Genomic DNA, 21,617 nt, shown 5'->3' on the forward strand with positions numbered 1-21,617 from the left:
CTATTTTCCTGGATGAGTGCAGCCCCAACAATGCTCCAGAAGTTCAACACCATCTAGAACAAAGCACCCTGCCCCATCTATCACCTTAAACATTCATTCCCTCCACCACAGAGCACAGCGGCTATAGTAAGTGCCATCTACAAGATGCACTGCAGCAACATGCCAAGGCTCCTTCGAATTGCGAACTCTACCACTTAGAAGGACAAGTACAATAGATGCATGTCACCAAATGCAAGCTCCCCTCAGATTGCACACCATCCTCACTTAGGACTATTTGCCCTTTCTTCATTGTTGCTGGTTCAAACTCCTAGAGCTCCCTCCATAATAGCACTGTAGGTATATCATCAGCACAGATACTCAAGAAGGCCACCTTCCCAAGGGCAAATAGGATTGGTAATAAATGCTGACTTTAGCACACATTCAATGAATGAATAAAAACAAATTATGCTCACGCTGTTCATTCTCTGGTACGGTCCTCATCTCCTTTCCCTTAAAGCGAAGGGGTGCAGACTTGAATGAATATGGTGGACAACTGGTTCAGCTATCACCATGTGCACAGCGGAGCCTGGTCTCCAGTCGTCTTGGAGACCCTTGCCACTGGACCAAGGCCTTGGCTCTGTGAAGCCCATGTAGTAGCTGGTGTGCAATGGCCACCCTACGTTAAAAGAACTTACGAACAGGCATCTTCTACGACCTTAAAATTAAGTTTGGGACCTGGAACGTAAGGACCCTCATGGACAACCGCAACAGTGACAGACTGGAATGGCTCACCACTATCGTTACCCAGGAGCCCAGGCATTTCAACATTGACATCACCACCCTAAGTAAGACCCAGCGGGCGGGAGAAGGCCAGCTCAAGGAACAAGGTGGCAGTTACACCTTCTCCTGGAAAGGTAAACCAGTAGAAGATCAACACCTCCACGGGGTTGACTTCGTCATTAAAAACTAGTCGGCCCTCTCAAAGACACCACCTGCAGGATAAATGAGCACCTCATGATCCTTCGGCTCAGCCTAGCCTAGAACCAAGGTGCTACAGTCCTCAGCGCGTATGCCACAACACAGGCGAGTCCAAAGAGGAATTTTATTCCAGCCTCGATCAATCCCTGGCCCGAGTCCCTGCAGGCAATATGCTGATCTTCGTCGGCGGCTTCAGTGCCTGAGTTGGGAAGGACACAGGCCTCTGGGGAGATGTAATCAGCAGTGAGGGGGTAGGGAAATCCAACATCAATGGTATTCTGCTCCTGAACAAATGCCTAGAACAGGGCCTTGTCATAACCAACACCTTGTTCCGTCAGAGAGGTGAGTACAAGGCCTGATGGCAACACCCTTGCTCCAGGCACTGGTGCCTTCTCGACTACATCATTATCCGAGCGAGGGACTGCAAGGACGTGCGTACCACCCACGCCATGACAGGAGTTGACCCCTTGCTGGATGGACCACTGCCTAATTCGCTCTGTCATCAACATCAATGTAGCCCCAAATCAGCCACAGCAACAGAAACTTTGCTGCAGGAAAATCAGCACTGAGGCTGTCAAGGACCCTGATAAGAGAGCCCTATTCAGCCAGTGCCTCACTGCTGAACTGGCGACTCCCAGTGACCCAGAGACACAGAGTAAGCACAGTGCCTGGTCTGCCCTCAAGGCCTCCATAATCAGCACTTGCGATGAGACGCTTGGTCGCTCGACCAGGAAACACCAAGGCTGGTTCGATGAGAATGACCAGGAGATCCAGGAGCTGATAAGTCAGAAGCGCAAGGCATTCCTGAACCTGAAACAGCAACTCAACCCGAGAGCAAGAAAGCAGCTCTACAGACGGCTGAAGGCTGAGGTCCAGCAAAAAACCCGCGACCTAAAGAACAGATGGTGGGTGGAGAAAGCATAGGAGGTCCAACAGTGAGCTGATAACCATGACATGCGAGGTTTCTTTAGTGCAGTCAAGACCACCTAAGGTCCAGGCAACCAAAGTCCGACTGCACTGCTGGCCAAGAACGGAGAGGTGCTCTTCAAGGACAGAGAGGTGGTCAGCACCTGTTGTAAGGAGCACTCCAAAGATCTTAACAGACTCTGTCTTTTGACTCCCCACAACATGCAACCCACCACCATCTCAGCACAACTCCAACCCTGCACGAGGTAGAAAAGGCCATTTGACAGCTAAAGAGCAACAAGTCATCGGGAGTAGATGGAATCCCCGCTGAAACACAAAAGCAGGGTGGAGGAGCACTATTGGCATAAATACATGGCCTCATCTCCCTTATCTGGAAGGAGGAGAGCATGCCAGGAGATCTCAGAGACGCCACAATTGTAACCATCTTCAAGAAAGGTGACAATTCCGACTACGGTAACCACAGAGGAAGCTCCCTGCTGTCAGCCACAGGGAAGGTCATCGTTAGAATCCTCCTCAATCACCTTCTCCTTGTGACTGAAGAGCTCCTCCCAGAGTCGCAATACAGACTCCGCCCACTAAGGAACACAACAGATATGATCTTCACTACGCAGCAACTGCAAGAGAAATGCAGTGAACAGCACCAACCCTTGTACATGGCCTTCTTTGACCTCACAAAAGCATTCGACACTGTCAACTATGAAGGGTTATGGAGCAGCCTCCTCCATTTCGGCTGTCCCCAAAAGTTTGTCACCATCCTCCACCTGCTCCACGATGACATGCAAGCCATGATACTGACCAACAGATCCACCACAGACCCAATCCACGTTTGGACCGGGGTCAAACAAGGCTGTGTCATCGCACCAACGCTTTTCTCGATCTTTCTTGCCACAATGCTCCATCTCACCCTCACCGCCGCTGGAGTGGAGCTAAACTTCAGGACAAGGGGGAACCTATTCAACCTCCACCACCTGCAGGCAGATCCAAGGTCGTCCCATCCTCTGTCATTGAACTACAGCACGCAGATGATGCTTGTGTCTGCGCACACTCGAAGGCCAAGCTCCAAGCGATCATCAACATCTTCACCGAGGCGTACGAGAGCATGGGCCTATCACTAAACATCCGTGGGACTAAGGTCCTCTACCAACCTGCCCCCTCCACACCGCACTGCCCCCCAGTTATCAAAATCCATGACAAGGCCTTGGACAATGTGGATCACTTTCCGTACCTTGGGAGTTGACTATCAACAGGGGCAGATATCGACAACGAGGGTAAACACCGCCTTCAGTGTGCCAGCACAGCCTTCGGCCACCTGAGGAAGAGAGTGTTTGAAGACCAGGACCTCAAACCCGGCACCAAGCTCATGGTCTACAGACCAATAGTGATACCCACCCTTCTATATAGCTCAGAGATGTAGACCATGTACAGCAGGCACCTCAAAACTCTGGAGAAGTACCACCAGTGCTGCCTCCACAGGATCCTGCAAATCCATTGGCAGGACAGGCGCACGTCAGTGTTCTCACTCAGGCCAACATCCCCAGCATCAAAGCACTGACCACGCTCAATCAGCTCCGCTGGGCGGGCCACACTGTCCGCACTCCTGACACAAGACTCACGAAGCAAGCGCTCTACTCGAAGCTTTGACATGGCAAGCGAGCCCCAGGAGGGCAGGGGAAACACTTCAAAGACACCCTCAAAGCCTGCTTGAAAAAGTGCAACCCACCGACATCTGGGAATCCTTTGCCCAAGGCCATCATCTGGGAAATCTTCTGGGAAGGAGCTGAACACCTCGAGTCTCATTGCCAAGGGCTAGCTGAAGCTAAGCGTCCGACAGCGAAAGGAGCGCATGGCAACCCGGGCATCCCACCCACCTGTTCCCCCTACCACCGTCTGCCCCACCTGTAACAGGGACTGTAGGTCGAGCATTGGACTCTTCAGTCGCCTGAGAACTCATTTTTAGTGCGGAAGCAAATCATCCTCCAAGTCGAGGGGCAGCCTAAGAAGAAGAAGTGGCTGCATTAGATAAAGCATTGTCAGATCCTGCTCTCATGTGTCAGAACTATTTGCTAATAGAGGATCATTCTGGAGTGCAAAGATAACCCCTGGTCTCTTTTTTCCACTGAAACTGTCATGTTAAATCCCTGTCCCTGTCTCCTCCACCTCAGCCTCAACAATAAAGGTGAGGACCTCATGGGCTTTTTTGTCAATATGATCTATACCATCTGATCAGCTGCTTCTGCGATGCCCCTCCCTTCCTTAAGCCCACTGGAGCAAACTTCCTCTAAAGCTCCTCCCTGTCCTAGCCCCAAATTTGCATCTTTCTCTAGTTTCTCTCCTTCATACCCACTGCAAGGTCATCCAGCCCATGAGACCCATCCCCTGCTCCTTCAATCTTATTCCCAGTAAACTGCTGACCACACAACTTCCCCTCCTGTTTCCCATGTTGGCTGAGATTGTTAACGGTTCTCTCTCCTCAGGTACTCTTCACCTGTCCCTCAAATCCGCCACTATCACCCTTTCTCCTCAATTATGTTAAATTTGTGTTAACTGAGGATCTTCTATTTATTCTTTCATGGGATGTGGGTGTCACTGGCAAAGTCATCATTTGTTCCTCATCCCTAATTGCCCTTGAACTGAATGGCTTGTTTGGGCATTACAGAGGGCAGTGAAGAGTGAACCACATTGCTGTGGGTCTGGAGTCACATGCAGGCCAGACCAGGTAAGAATGACACAGATTTCCTTCCCTAAAGGGACGTTAGTGAACCAGGTGTGTTTTTACAGCTATTGAAGATAGTTTCATGGAGTAAAATGTTTAGCTCGGCGGGTGGGTGCCCACCCGACCCACCCGACCCACTTGAGCATGAAATGCCGTGCATTGATGTCGGCCGAGCGTGCCGATGTCAACGTGCAGTCGCCGGGTGCGCGCTGGAGTCAGCGGCGCATCCCTTAACAATTATAAGGCCTGTTATGGCCATTAAAGAATCAATTAACTTAAATTTTTCGCTGCCCATCCAACCTTATGGTTGGCGTGCGGGCGAAAAGGCCAAGCGACCTTTGAAATTTTTTGGAAACCTCAACCAGAGCCACATGAGGGGACATGTTTCATTACATTTTTATTTTTTAATATATCTCTTCATCTTATGAAGTGCACACTCACACATGCGTGAAGTTTGTGCTCGCCCCCGCCCGCTCGCTCGCTCGCTCGCCCGCTTGCACAGGCAGCGCTGACTGCCACTTGCGTTTCATGCTGGGCGGGCCTTAATTAGCCTGCCAATGTAAAATCACAGTCCAGCCCTGATCGTGGGCTTCCTGACTGCCCCTGTCCAACATGTGCTAAATTCTGCCTATGGTAACCATTACTGATTTTAGTTTTTGATTCCAAATTTTATCAATTGAATTTAAATTCCATCAGCTATCATGGTGTGATTTGAACCCATGACCTCAGAGCATTAGCCTAGGCCTCTAGATTACCAGTCCAGAGACATTACCACTACACTACCATCTCCCCCCTCCTACCTGTGGAAATAGTTGCTCCCTATCTACTCTATCAAAACCTCTCTTATCCTGATTAAACTTCAAAATCCAAAGAGGACATAAGAGTAAAAACTTGCCACCCAGCAAAGTTTCACTGTGGTGGATCCGTTGGTCAGGATCATGTCATTATGGAGCAGGCAGAGGTATCATAGACCTTGCCACAGCAGCTATATTAATCAGGAACTTTGAATCAAGGTTGATGGATCGGAGACAATTCAGATCAAACCGAGCCAGAAATAATTGTTATAAATGCGAGGTTTTATAAGATGACTATGTTTTGGGACTGTGTTTCTCTGCGATGCAAAGGGATCTAGATGTCCTAGTGCATGACTCACAAAAGGCTAGCAGGCAGGTACAGTAAGTAATGAGGAAAGCTAATAGAATGTTATCATTTATTGTGAGGGGAATTGAATACAAAAGTAGGGAGGTTATGGATTTGGTGAGAGCACATTTGGAGTATTGTGTACGGTATTAGTCATCTTATTTAAGGAAGTATGTAAGTATGCTTGAAGCAGTTCAGGGAAGGTTTACTAAACTAATACCCAGAATGGGCGGGTTGTCTTTTGAGGAAAGGTTGGATAGGCTAGGCTTATACCTGCTGGAGTTTAGATGAGTAAGAGGCGACTTGATTGAAACATTTAAGATCTTGACAGGGTTGATGTGGAGAGCATGTTTCCTCTTGTGGGACAATCTAGAACTAGGGGCCAATGTTTAAAAATAAGGGGTCACCCATTTAGGGCAGAGATGAGCAGAATTTTTTCTCTCAGAGGATTGTGAGTCTTTGGAACTCTCTTCCTCAAAAGGCAGTGGAAGCAGAGTCTTTGAACATTTGTAAGGCAGAGCTAAATAGATTCTTAATAAGAAAGGGGGTGAAAGGTTATCGGGGGTAGGCAGGAAAGTGGAGTTGAGATTACAATCAGATAAGCCATGGCAAAACAGGCTCAAAGGGCAGAGTGGCCTATTCCAGCTCCTAATTCGTAGGTATGTACATATGTATGTATGGAACTGTCACTCTGGCTCCAGATAAGAAGGAGTCATGAAGAGGATCATGTGATCCACTTTGAATTCTGCCTGACAACAAGCCTGAATGACCCAGGGTCAGGGAGGTCCAGGGTGACGCTTACTGGGAGCAAAGTGTAAGATATTCACATCTGAAAAAAAAAGGCAAGAGCTGCTGTGGATAGACTTTTAGTCTTCAGGTTTGGGCAGAAAAAAGAGAAAGAGGGAGGTCTCAGCACAGAAAAAGGTTGCAGCTAGTGTGGTCAGTCGAGAATAAGATGGTGAGTTCCTTTTGAGCTACTAAGCAGAAATGTTGAAGGGAACACGGTCTCTGGTCAGAGGGCCACATCTTGTGGCAAACTACGGAATCTAGAAGATTTGTCCTGGTGAGGTCATGGGGGAAAGAATTGCTGGAGTGGGCCTTACTGCTGGTGTTCAGTTTGGAACTTCTCCGGAAACTGAGAGAACTGCCTTTTGACGGTCACTCGATGTTAAGACACAGTGAAATGAGAAGGACCGAACCCTTGGAAGCTGGGAGTGATTTTGAATTGGTTCCTGTAAAAACTGCAATATGGCGGAGAGCAGGCAGTGAAGTATAAGAGTGGCATGGGGTTTTCGGTCATGTGAATAAGTTAAAGGAGGGAGATGTTTTCTGTAGTTTCGAGTACTAATTGCCTAATAAATAGCGTTTAGCTGTGTTGCTTTTGGTTTGTTTGTTACGGTAAAGGTCATAAAACTTGAAACATTGTTATGTGATCCTTTCACAGGTTATCAGTCCCTATGGGGATCATAACAATTTACACATCCCCATTATACAGAAACAGTTATTAATTAAATGAGAACATTAACATGAGAAGGCAGACAAAAAATGATCATTTACATGAAAAAATGCCTGAAAAATAAGCTTTACCCAATTTAAATTCTAAAATGGTAATCTTTCTAAGTGCAAGGTTGGATTAAGGAATTAGTTACCACTGTACTTTTCCCTTAGCAGCAAAATGCAGACTGGTTTAGTTCCCCAGTGTATTCCTGTTGCTGGGTAAGTATCTCCTCTCCTACCTATGCTTGCTATCTGGCTATCTCTTGCTGTCATTGCTTAAACTGCTCTGAACATAAAGAAGTGCTAGAGCAGCGAAGCTACTAAGTCCAATCCTGGCCATTGTCTTTCCCTTTAGTGCCATACTTAGCCTCCACTGGGTGCTGCTGGTTACAGGGATAAAGATACAGCAGATTCTATCAGTAAAACTAAGCTGCCCAGGCAGAATGAAACTTGGCTTTGATTTGGCAAAGTGCATAAGGAACGCAAGCTGTTTTCCTTCTTTGGAGGTTTCTTCCACCAGTAAACATTTGGCCAACAATCTATCCTATAGACATTCCTTAGCAGATTCAGAATGGTTTATTTTGGCAATAGTAGTGTAAGCCATTAATGTAATGAATCGAGTTATAAAGCAAATGAACGTATCATGGTGCGACCTAATGTAACATAAATAGGTTATTCTAAAGAAGATTTAATGAGTTAACTATTCCTGTTTCTGCCTGTCTATAAGTCACCAAAACTAAGCAAAGTTTAATACCTTGACCTCTCTGTCTCAATTTCTGGTGATAGACTGTCCACCAATATTCATTACAAGTCTACCGACTCCCACAGCTACCTTGACTACAGCTCCTCACACCCCGCTTCCTGTAAGGACTCCATCCCATTCTCTCAGTTCCTTCGCCTCCTTCACATCTGTTCTGATGATGTCACTTTCAAAAACAGTTCCTCTGACATGTCCTCCTTCTTCCTTAACCGAGGTTTTCCACCCACAGTGGTTGACAGGGCCCTCAACTGTGTCCGGCCCATCTTCCGCGCATCCGCCCTCACACCTTCCTCTCCCTCCCAGAAACATGATAGGGTCCCCCTTGTCCTCACTTATCACCCCACCAGCCACCGCATTCAAAGGATCATCCTCCGCCATTTCCGCCAACTCCAGCATGATGCCACCACCAAAAACATCTTCCCTTCACCCCTCCCTGGCGGCATTCCGCAGGGATCATTCCTTCCGGGACACCCTGGTCCACTCCTCCATCACCCCCTTCACCTCAACCCCATCCCACGGCACCTTCCCATGCAACCGCAGAAGGTGCAACACCTGCCCCTTTACTTCCCCTCTCCCCACCGTCCAAGGGCCCAAACAGTCCTTTCAAGTGAAGCAGCACTTCACTTGCACTTCCCTCAATTTAGTCTACTGCATTCGCTGCTCCTCTACAATGCGGTTTCCTCTACATTGGAGAGACCAAACGCAGACTGGGTGACCGCTTTGCGGAACACCTTCAGTCTGTCCGCAAGCATGACCCAGACCTCCCTGTCACTTGCCATTTCAACACTCCACCCTGCTCTCATGCCCACATGTCCATCCTTGGCCTGCTGCATTGTTCCAGTGAAGCTCAATGCAAACTGGAGCAACAGCATCTCATCTTCCGATTAGGCATTTTACAGCCTTCCGGACTGAATATTGAGTTCAACAATTTTAGATCATGAACTCTCTCCTCCATCCCCACCCCCTTTCCGATCCCCCTTTTTTCCAATAATTTATATAGATTTTTCTTTTCCCACCTATTTCCATTATTTTTAAATGTATTTCCATCCATTGTTTTATCTCTACCTTTTAGCCTATTTCGATCCCTTCCCCCCACCCCACCCCCACTAGGGCTATCTGTACCTTTATTATTACATTCCTTAGATAATATCACCACCTTCAACACCTCTTTATCCTTTTGTCTACGACATCTTTTGGCTATCTCCACCTATCACTGGCCCTCTATCCAGCTCTACCTGTCCCACCCCCCTTAAACCAGCTTATATTTCACCTTTTTTCTATTTTTCCTTAGTTCTGTTGAAGAGTCATACGGACTCGAAACGTTAACTGTGTTCCTCCCTGCAGATGCTCTCAGACCTGCTGAGTTTTTCCAGGTACTTTTGTTTTTGTTCTGGATTTCCAGCATCCGCAGTTTTTTGCTTTTATCTTAACACTGAAACAGATTGCCACAGGGCTTCAGCCTGGCAAGTACATCACTGTCCGTGAACAAGCTCAGCTTATTGACGTTCAAGTTCATTCCTGAGACTGCTAAAGAGAATGTTGGGAGCTTCAGAGCTCCATCCCATTTTAAGTAGACAGAGAACAAGTGTGGCGTCACAATCAGCACAGCAATGGATTTATTCCACAATTGTGGCTACACAGGAACATGGAAACATGCAGACACCATTTTGCTCCTTGGGCCTGTGCAGCCATCAATAGGATGGATTTTGGCTGATCTGCAAGTTAACTCCATATACTCACCTTTGCATCATACTCCTTAACATCTCTGGTGCAATCAACCTCAGGATTAATATTTACATTTAATCTCGCATCAGTTGCTATTGATGCAGTTGTGGAAGAGAGGTCCATGCTCCTACCATTCTTTGTGTGTAGAAGTGTTTCCTAATTTCACTCTGAAAGGTCTGGGCTTATTTTTAGACGGCACCCGCACCCCCTACCCCCCGCCTAGTCATAGATTCCCCAACCAGTGGAAATAGTTTCTCTCAATCTACCCTACTACCCATACGTTCCCTTAATATTTTGGAAACTTCAATCAAATCACCCCGCAACCTTATAAATTCCAGGGAATACAACCCTAGTTTATGTTTTCTCCCCTTGTAAATCCTTGGAGTCCAGGTATCATTCTGGTATGCTGCACTCATTCCTAGGAAGTGGTGCCCAGAATGGCTCACAGTCACTTCAGGGCTGGTCTAACCAGGGCTTTGAAGCAAGTCTTCTACCCACTTTTATTCTAGTTTTCTAGACATAAAGGCCAACATTCCATTAGCCTTTTCAACAACTGTCAACGCAAGTGAAACGACGATGTCCTTCAAACAGGAATAATAAATTTATTACTGCACCTAAGCTACTGAAGTACTTTCCAATCTACATATAAATCATCAATCATGATCTCCCAGCACGGAGCATGAGTCAGAGACAGGGTGACAAGGTCATAGCTCCAATTTTCTAACTATGCTTCCTCTAAGCAGTACTGCTGGTGGTCCTACCTGAATAATTGAAATGTTCACGTATGAATTTTTTTACAATGTTTTTCACTAATGTTAAACATTACTGTGACTGTGAAAATCATGTGAATGTGGATAGACCGAGCACAGTGCACAGTGTCTCAAATCTGGCTGCCCAAAACCAGAGTTGCCCGAAAACTGGACGTTTTTATAACGTGCCATGTGTCAATTTTGATTGAAGAAAATAAAAAAAATAACTTACCTGGGCAACTTGGCTAGTTGCTGCATTGCTGCGGTGTGGGGCTGGCCTAGTTTTTGGCTTTGCCTCCTCACGCGCCAAACTATTCCCGTGCTCCGAGTGACTCTTAACCCCAACTGACCCAACTTGACTCGAACCGCCCACGGCCTGAACTGCCTAACCCGATATCAGGCAAGATCCGAAATCCAGCATGGCCTCGGCTCTGAGAGTGCCAGCTTTGAGACACTGTACCTGTATTAGTAATTATTGCTGACAAACAAGGAAACTGCTCACATTATGGTTATTACGAACATATGAAATAGGAGCAGGAGTAGGTCACTCGTCCCTTTGAGCCTGCTCCGCCATTCAATAAGATCATGGTTGTTCTGATTATTATGTCAACCCCACATTCCTGGCTATTCCTGATAACCTTTCACCCCCTTGGACCTTGCTTATCAAGAATCTATCTAGCTTTGCCTTACAAATGTCGAAAGACTCCACTGCCATTGAGGAAGAGAGTTCCAAAGACTCACAACCCTCTGAGGGAAAAAAATTCTCCTCATCCTAAACGGGTGACGCCTTATTTTTAAACAGAGGCCCCCAATTCTAGATTCTCCCACAAGAGGAAACCTCATCTCCACATCCATCCTGTCAAGACCCCCTCAGGGCCTTATATGTTTCAATCATGTTGCCTCTTACTCTAAACTCCAGTGGATACAGGCCCAGCCTGTCCAAACTTTCTTTTTAAGATAACCTGCCCAATCCACGTATTAGTTTAGTAAACCTTCTCTGAACTGCTTCAAACGCATATACATCCTTCCTTAAATAAGGAGAACAATACTGTACACAGTACTCCAAATGTTGTCTCACCAATGCCCTGTACAACTGAAGCATAACCTTCCTACTTTTGCATTCAATTCCCCTCACAATAAGGGATAACATTCTAATAGCTTTCCTAATTACTTGCTGTAGCCTTTTGCAATTCGTGCACTAGGTCAACTAGATCCCTCTGCATCTCAGAGCTCTGCAATCTCTCACCATTTAGATAATATGCTTCTTTTTTATTTTTCCTGCCAAAATGGATAATTACACATTTTATACTCCATTTGTCAGATCTTTGCCCATAGAATACATAGAAACTAGGAGCAGGAGTAGGCCATTCGGTCCTTCGGGTCTGCTCCGCTATTCAATATGATCATGGCTGATCCTCTATCCCAGTGCCATATTCCCGCTTTCTCTCCATACCCCTTGATGCCCCTAATATCCAAAAATTTGTCAATGTATTTCTTGAATATACTCAGTGACCCGACCTCCACAACCTTCTGTGGTAGAGAATTCCACAGGTTGACCACCCTCTGAGTGAAGAAATCTTTCCTCATCTCAGTCCTAAATGGCCTGCCCCGTATCCTGAGACTGTTTCCAGACTCCCCAGCCAGGATCCTCCCGGCATCTGCCTAGCCCTGTTAGAATTTTATACGTTTCAATCAGATCTCCTCTAATTCTTCTAAACTCAAGTGAATACAGGCCCAGTCGAACCAATCTCTCCTCATACGACAGTCCTGCCATCCCTGGTATCAGCCTAGTGAACCTTCGCTGCACTCCCTCTATGGCAAGTATATCCTATCTTAGGTAGGGAGACCAAAACTGCACACAATACTCCAGGTGTGGTCTCACCAAGGCCTTGTATAAATGCAGTAAGTCATCTTTACTTCTGAACTCAAATCCTCTTGCAATGAAGACCAACATACCATTTGCCTTCCTAATTGCTTGCTGCACCTGTCTGTTTACTTTTATTGACTGGTGTACAAGGACACCCAGGTCCCTTTGTACATCCACATTTCCCAGTATAACACCATTTAAATCATACTCTGCCTTTCTGTTTTTCACACCGAAGCTTATAACTTCACATTTATCCATGTTATACTGCATCTGCCATGTGTTTGCCCACACACACTTGTCTAAATTGCCCTGAAGCCTCCTTGCATCCTCCACACAACCCTGCCCAGTTTTGTGTCATCAGCAAACTTGGATATATTGCATTTGGTTCCCTCATCCAAGTCATTTATACATATCATGAATAGCTGGGGTCCAAGCACTGATCCTTGTGGTACACCACTAGCCTGCCACCCGGAAAAGACTCATTTATTCCCAATTTCTGTTTCCGGTCTATCAACCAATTCTCAATCCATGCCAGTATATTACCCCCAATCCCATGTGCTTTAATTTTGCCCACTAGCCTCTCATGTGGGACCTTATCAAAAGCCTATGATAAAAGCAAAATGCTGCAGATGCTGGAACTCTGAAACAAAAACAAAAAATGCTGGAAAAAAACTCAGTAGGTCTAGCGGCATCTGTGGAAAGAGAAACAGAGTTAACGTTTTGAGTCTGTATGACCCTTCTTCAGAGCTGAAGAGAAGTGGAAATGTGATGAAATTTATACAGTTAAAGGGGGGCGGGGCAGGTGGAGCTGGATAGAAGGCCAGCGATAGGTGGGGACAATGGAGGGATTGACAAAGATATCATGAACTAAAGGAAAAAGGGAGTGCTAATGGTATGGTTAGTGCTAAAAAAGGTGCTAATAGTGGCACAAAGGTAAGAAAGCAGAATGTGATTATAGCAGAACAAGGGTAGCATTGTGTGAAAGAACAACATAGAACAAGTGGCCCTGGAGGGGCTGGGGTGGGGGGAGGGGGCCGTGGTGGGGAAAAAAAGGATAGAAAATGGGACAGAAGGGGGGATAAAAAGGGGATAAAACCGCAGATAAATGAATGAAAATAAAATAAAAATGGATAAAAAATAAAAATGAATGTAGAAAAAAGGGGATTAAAAAAGGGGGTGAGGATGGAGGAGAGAGTTCATGATCTGAAGTTGTTGAACTCAATGTTAAGTCTGGAAGGCTGTAAAGTGCCTAAACGGAAGATGAGGTGCTGTTCCTCCAGTTTGCGTTGGGCTTCACTGGAACATTGCAGCAGGCCAAGGATGGACATGTGGGTATGAGAGCAGGGTGGTGTGTTCAAATGGCAAGCGACAGGGAGGTCTGGGTCATGCTTATGGACAGACCGGAGGTGTTCTGCAAAGTGGTCACCCAGTCTGCATTTGGTCTCCCCGATGTAGAAGAGACCACATTGGGGGCAGCAGATGCAGTAGACCAAATTGAAGGAGGTGCAAGTGAAGCGCTGCTTCACCTGAAAGGAGTGTTTGGGCCCTTGGACAGTGAGGAGAAGGAGGTAAAGGGGCAGGTGTTGTACCTTCTGCAATTGCACGGGAAGGTGCCATAGGAAGATGAGGTGTTGGGGATGATGGAGAAGTGGACCAGGGTGTCCTGGAAGGAACGGCCCTATGGAATGCTGACAGGGGGGAGGGGGCGGGGGGAAGAAGTGTTTGGTGGTGGCATCATGCTGGAGTTGGCGAAAATGGCAGAGGATGATCCTTTGAATGCGGAGGCTGGTGGTGTGAAAAGTGAGGACAATGGGTACCCGATCTGATCGTTGGACACAGCTGAGTGGGGTGGGAGGGAGGCCTTGGTTAAGGAAGAAGGAAGAAATGTCAGAAGCGCCATTTTGGAATGTGGCATCATCGGAACAGATGCGGTGGAGGCGAAGGAACTGAGAGAATGGGATGGAGTCCTTACAGGAAGCAGGATGTGAGGAGCTGTAGTTGAGGTAGCTGTGGGAGTCGGTGGGTTCACAAGCCCTGGGGATTTTTCAGCCTTTAACCCCGTTAATTTCTCTAGCATCATTTTTTATTAATATTGATTTTCTTAAATTCCTTCCTCTCACTAGACCCTAACATTTCTGGGAAATTATTTGTGTCTTCTTTTATGAAAACAGAGCCAAAATATGTAATTAATTCTTCTGCCATTTCTTTATTCCCCATTATAATTTCCTCCATTTCTGACTGTAAGGGACCTACATTTGTCTTCACTAATCTTTTTCTCTTCACATATTTATAGAAGCTTTTACAGTCAGCTTTTATGTTCCTTGCAAGTTTACTCTCATCCTCCATTTTCCCCTTCTTGATCATTCTTTTTGTCCACTTTTGCTGAATTCTAAACTACTCCCAATCCTCAGGCTTGCTGATTTTACTGGCAATTTTACATCTCCTTTTTGGATCTAATACTATCCCTAATATCTTTTGTGAGCCATAGTTGAGCCACCTTTCCTGTTTTATTTTTGCACCAGACAGGAATGAATAATTGTTGTAATTCATGCATATGTTCCTTAAATATTAGCCATTGCCTATCCACTGTCAACCCTTTTAGTAGGATTCCCCAATCCATCATTGCCAACTCGCGCCTCATACCCTCGTAGTTCCCTTTATTTAGATTCAGGACCCTAGTTTTCGATTCAACTTTTTCATTCTCCATCTTAATGAACACTTCTATCATTTTATGGTCGCTCTTCCCCAAGAGACCCCGCACAACAAGATTGCTAATTAATACATTCTCATTGCACAATACCCAGTCTAGGATAACCTGCTCTCTAGTTGGTTCCTCAACGTATTGGTCTAAAAAACCATCACGTACACACTCCAGGAAATCCTCCTCCACAGTATTATTGCTAGTTTGGTTTGTCCAATCTATATGTAGATTAAAGTCACCCATGATTACAGTTGTACCCTTATTGCGTGCGTCTCTAATTTCCTGTTTAATGCCTTCCCTTACATCTCCATTACTGTTTGGGGGCCTATAGACAACCCCCACCAACATTTTCTGCCCCTTGGTGTTTCTTATCTCCACCCAAACAGATTCCACATCATGAGTTTCTAAGCCAATTATTGCATTGATTTCCTCCTTTACTAACAATGCTACCCCCCCTCCTTTCCCTATCTGTCTGTCCTACTTAAATATTGAATACCCTTTGATGTTCAGTTGCCATCCTGCAGCCATGTCTCGGTAATTGCAACTATATCATAACCGTTTATATCTGTTTGCATTGCTAATTCATCTACCTTATTGCGAATGCTCTGTGCATTACCATACAGTGCCTTTAGACTTGTCTTTTTAACCTTGTTAGTCATCTTAGCTTTATTTTGCACTATGACCCCATTTGTTTTTTTGCCCTTGTTTTTTCTGCCTTCCACTTTTGGTTCTTCCTTTTCTGTCTTTTGTTTCTATCCTTGTTTCCCTCTCCTCTGTCTTCATGCTCAGGTTCCCATCCCCCTGCCATTCCAGTTTAAACCCTCCCTGACCACACTGGCAAACACCCCCCATTGGTCCCAGTCCTGCCCAGATGCAACCTATCCTGTTTGTACTGGTCCCACCTTCCCCACAGTGAGCCCACTCACTTAATTGATCCATATCCCTTTGTAGCCTCCTTGAGTCCTTATCACATCTTACTATCTTACCTATCTTTGTGTCATCAGCAAATTTAGCAGCCATTCCTTCAGTCTCTTTATCCAAGTCACTTATACAAATTGTATAAAGTTGAGGCCCCAGCACTGATCTCTGTGGCACAACACTCATTGTACCTTGCCATCTAGAAAAAGATCAATTTATGCCAACTCTCTGCTTCCTATTAGCTAGCCAATCTTCTATCCATGCTAATGTGTTACCTGCTACACCATGAGCTTTTATTTTTCGCAATAGCCATTGATGTGGCACCATATCAAATGCCTTCTGAAAATCTAAGTACAGTACATCCACTGGTTCCCCTTTATCCCCAGCATATGTTACTTCTTCAAAGAACTCCAATAAATTGGTCAAACATGATTTCCCTTTCATAAAACCATGTTGACTCTGCCTAATTACCTTGAATGTTTCGAAGTGCCCTGTTATAACTTCTTTAATAACAGCTTCTAACATTTTCCCTATGACAGATGTTAAGCTAATTGCCCTATTGTTTCCCGCTTTCTGTCTCCATCCCTTATTGAATAAAGGAGTTACATTCACTATTTTCCAAACTAATGGAATCTTCCCCGATTCCAGGGAATTTTGGAAAATTAAAACTATCTCCCTAGCCACTTCTTTTAAGACCCTAGGATGAGTCCATCAGGACTCGGGGACTTGTCAGCCCGCATCTCCAACAATTTGCTCAGTACCACTTCTCTGGTGATTGTAATTTTCCAACGTTCCTCTCTCCCTTCCATTTCCTGATTTACAGCTATTTCTGGGATGTTACTTGTATCCTCTATAGTGAAGACTGATGTAAAATACCTATTCAGTTCATCTGCCGTCTCCTTATTCTCCAATATTATTTCCCCAGACTTACTTTCTATAGGGCCAATGCTCTCACTTTGTTGACTCTTTCCTTTTTAAAATATCTATAGAAACTCTTACTATCTGTCTTTATATTTCTAGCTAGCTGTCATGAAAATATAATAATTTTCATAATATTATTGTGATTTATTGTAAAAGTGGATTAATAGTGTGTGTGGAATTAATTGAATTAGAAACAGCTGGTCTGGCGGTTTTTGAGTAATCAAACAAGAAGCTAGATTTGAAATGCTAAATATGTAAACATGGCTGAAGTTTTAGAATGTGAGGTGTGAGGAAAATTTGCATTTATAGATAAATTAGGTTAGTCTGAATTTCAAAGAGATGGTAAGATGTTATACCTAGCTAAAAGAAGCTAAGCCAAACAGTTATTTTTCCCAAAGATTACTGATAAAATTAGTACTATGAAAGATTTATATTATGAGAAAAGTAAAGTTGCAAAAACATGGGAACAATGGAATTTGCATTAAAATGGAGAAACATGTATAAATGAGATGAGGTTATGTGTAAGGAGAAGGAATTCTAAGATCTAATAGAAGTGTAAAAAGCCTCCAGCCTCTGTGCTGTCTACAGGAACCAAAGCTGAGAAAACTCATTTTGAATGCGACTGTCCAGGATATTGTGTTGCTTTGCCTGAGTCTGTTTAAATCTATTCATTTTTACTGTTGCCTTAACGGAGCTGTAACTGAGGGCCAGGTTAATTAGGGGTTTTAGGAGTTATTATAGTAGTAATTTGTAGACCTATGTGTGTGCTTGAAATCTTTTCTTTTGTTAATAAATATTTAATTTAGTTTTGTAAAAAGTCTCTAAGTCTAGGTGGACTTATTACTACTGAATTCAAGGCACGCATCTTGGAACAAAATACAAATTGCAAAATCGTTGTGACCGCGTGATCACATTTCCCTCGTGGATTTGATCCACCTGCCACACATCATCTGCCACATCATAACATTAGCTTTCTCTCTTAATCTAATTTTTCCTTCCTTATCAAACGTTTAGTCATACTTTGAAGTTTTTTATTGTCTATCCAATCTTCAGACCTGCCACCCATCTTTGCACATTTGTATACTTTTTCTTTATTTTAATGCAGTCTTTAATTTTTTTAGTTAAACACGGATGGTGGCTCTTCCCCTTGGAAATTTTCTTTCTCATTGAAATGTATCTATTCTGTGTATTCGGAAATATCCCCTTAAATTTCTGCCACTGCAATGCTATCGACCTATCCCTTAACCTAATTTGCCAGTTCACTTTAGTGTGGTGTCAAACTCCACAGCTTTCCACAACTATATTTCCACAATTTCCAATCAGGTATACCATTTAGCATTCATCAGAATAAGAAAGTGTTTCCCTTTGGGTTAATTTATAAAGACTAAAGGAGCAATTTCCCCAGGATACTTAGATGCTAAAGAGCCTCTTAGGAGCCTAGATGGGGTCTTGAACTGCAACATTGGTTTTGCCTGTGTTTAGCACAAGACGCCATCTTAGTAAAGGAGTTGAACTGTGCAGTAGGAATGGCTGCTTCGAGGATCGATAAGGGACTGATTACCAATCCAATTCCCTACCAGCGCAATAATTAGCAAGTCACGGATAAGACTTTTGAGCAATACTTAAAGCAATATTCAGCTTTTCACTGTTCAATTGCTGCTGGAGGTTTGAAGAGGACTTTTGAGGTACATTGGGAGACTTTCTGAGACAGTTTGTCTAGACTTTACAACAATTTGAGGACTCCTCCTTGGTCTGGAGGGGGACACGAGGCTGCACCAGCTTCTGTAAGCTAGAGGGATAGGGGGCCAAACTGTACTCCCTTTCTCGCTGCGGGTACAGGATATCCTACCTCCTATGAACCTCCTCTACCAGGACCTCCAGTGTCGCCCTCTCACTCAGTCTCTGAGCCATCCTGAAGCGGCTGCTGTGTGCCAGCCAGCCCACTCAGCTCCTTCTGTGGAAGTGGATACTTGAAAACCGCATATCCAGCTGCACAAAAATTGAATTTAAGCAGAGCTTGAGTGCTAAACCTAAAGATATTTCTGTTTTAGTGCCTCCGGACAATTTAAAATTATGGTAATCAGCAATTAGGATCGAATTACACAATAAAATCAGACTTTCTAACAAGTGTGTATCTTATTATCACAGCACCCATTTAGCGACTATCACCCCTTAACCAAAACAACGCCCCAATCTATCCTTGATGTTAGTTGAGAGATAAACATTGGTTAGGACACCAGGTGAATTCCTCTGCTTTTCTTCAATAGCGCCATGGACAATGCTTCCTCTAAGCTGCGCGGGTGCACAGTCATGCAGCAATCCAGAAGGTAGCGCACAGTGCGACAAACAGGTCAGGCACTACCAATGTTCTTTAAGATGCGAGTGTGAGCAGTCGTGCAGCAATCTTAAAAGGACTGCGCAGTGCAACATAACAGAGAAAAATTAGAGGTAACATTGGCCATGGATCTTTTATGCACAGGTGAGAATGCAGAAGGGGCCTTGGTTTAACATCTTATCTGAAAAATGGTGCTTCTGACAGTGCAACTCTCCTTCTGCATTGCAATGGAGTGTCAACCTATATTATGTGCATTAATCTCATGGGATTGGATTTGAACCCATAACTCTCTGGCTCACGGGTGAGAGTGCTACCCATTGGGCCACAGCTGATTTTAGTCCACTTATTTTCTGAATTGGACACATGGGGGAGAATTTTCTCCTTGTCGGGGGGGTTGTACGGGGGTGGGCCCGGAGCCGATTGGCGCCCCCGAGTGGCTGGGCGCCGCCATTTTACATGGGTGGGCCAATTGAGGCCCACCCAGCGTGACACACGCCCAGAAGTGCTGTACTTTCCCTGCGCAGGCGGAGGGGGTGTTGCCTGAGTTGGGAGTGCGGAAAGAGCGTAGAAATCTCCCTGAGGCACAGAGGTGGAGATTAGCTTTAAGTTTAAACAGCCTAATAAAGTGTTGTGAAAAATTTCATGACATGTCCCCTCATGTGAAACTGTCACATGAGCTGGGACATGTGCAGTAATTTTAATAAAAATTTTTCTGAAAATTTTAAATCATTCATGAAATCTCATCCCACCCGTGGATGAGGTTCCATGAAAAATGCAAAGGCCGCCTGGGCTCTTCGCCTGCCCGCCAACCTTAAGGTTGGATGGACAGCTTTCTCAATAAGCTTAATTAGATTATTAACGACCTTAACAGACCTTTGACAGTTCGGCGGGCGTGCAGCTGACTCCGGCGCGTGCCCGCCGAACTGAAAATCTAAATGAGGCGTGGCGAAGTCAGGACGCATGCCTGATGTCATCCTGCATCATTTTACGTCTCGGCGAGCGGGCCCCACCCCTACTCGCCGAGCCGAAGATTCAGCCCATGATTTTCAATTTTTCCACCCAGAAATACACACAGAATAACTTCATTTATATACAAAGACGATGGGGAGTGATGACAATGCAGGCCCACAAAATGATGAGCGGTATAGATCATCGCTCTCATTATCTTAAATGCTTTCTAATCTGTTCTGTAAATCAACAAGTTATTTAAATTGTGTGAATTAGACGATGCCAACATAAGAGATAGCAAGCTCAATAAGAATAGCAAGATTTGTTATCCCACACAGTTTTGGATATGTAGAACAGATTGCCTGCAAAAGCAATTAACATCACGGTTAAGCCCCTTAAAAATAAACTCGAGGAGTTCAACTGTAGATTATAAGGATTAGAATAAACATTCTTGATCAAATAACCCAAGGAACTGCATGGCTCTGGTGCTGTTATGACCACAGTATAGCCATCTGTGGAAATCAGGCCAACAGAGTTGAGTATTGCAGGCTGTCAGGTTAGGCGTTAAGTTTCAATTGGTTACCTTTGAAATTGAGGAAGAAATTTTGCAGAAAATTCTGTGAGGAGGCATATAAATTTACATAAATTCTATATTAATTTGATAAACTGTACAGGGTTGATGTTCAAATCTCCAATGCAACATTCTTCTGTTCTGGTGTACATTACCAGCAACACATGCCCAGGACCAGCATGTTCCTATCCCACTGTATTGCAAGTTCTAGACGGTGGAAGGATGGTGTGAACAATTTTTGAGCAGCTCTTAATTCATTACGTATAGTGCCACAATACCGTAGATAGATGATGACAGTAACACAGTAATATAAAGGTTAGTAATCATTTTGATTTGCAAGAACATAGAACAATCAAAGCAAACATGTTTGAGGTAGGAATCTGATATAAGTATTCCCGTCTGAGGTGGTGCAGGCCTTTATTCATCACTTACGATGATAGATGCTACGATTGGTCCTCTAATTGTCCACCATGGAATGCTCTGCTTATTAGTGTCCCAGCAGCTAAATTCAAAGAAGAACATGCATTTTATATAGCACTGAACTACTGTAAAACTCAAAGCAGCTGGTATTTGCAAAGTAAGCACTTAGGTTCTAACATTTAGTCTATGTTGAGAATTAAGATTCACCATGGTCAACTCTGACAATCTCAAAGAACAGGTAACTTGAAAGATCATTAATAAAATAAAAACCACTCATAATACATTGAACATGCGCTGTAATGGGAGCTCATAAATGTTTCAGGCACTTGAGTAAATTATTATCTCTGCCCAATGGATGGTCATTTGCTGCAGTGGATCCCTCACCCTCACAGAAACCACTGACCTCCATAGTGTTAGGAACATAGGAACATAAGGCATGGGAGCAGGAGTAGGCCATTCAGCCTTTCG

General features: G+C 44.6%; 1 protein-coding gene across 1 annotated transcript in view; it reads right to left on the reverse strand.

The window, feature by feature from the left end:
• The window catches only part of LOC144677033 (vasoactive intestinal polypeptide receptor 2-like), a 215,023-nt gene that overhangs the window by 33,060 nt on the left and 160,346 nt on the right, over positions 1–21,617 (reverse strand). The window contains exon 9 of the mRNA XM_078537306.1: positions 21,162–21,231. Coding sequence (XP_078393432.1) covers positions 21,162–21,231 — 70 coding nt within the window. The remainder of the gene's footprint in view (positions 1–21,161; positions 21,232–21,617) is intronic.

Source organism: Cetorhinus maximus, chromosome 3 (genome assembly GCF_964194155.1).
Source record: "Cetorhinus maximus chromosome 3, sCetMax3.hap1.1, whole genome shotgun sequence".
NCBI lineage: Eukaryota > Metazoa > Chordata > Chondrichthyes > Lamniformes > Cetorhinidae > Cetorhinus > Cetorhinus maximus.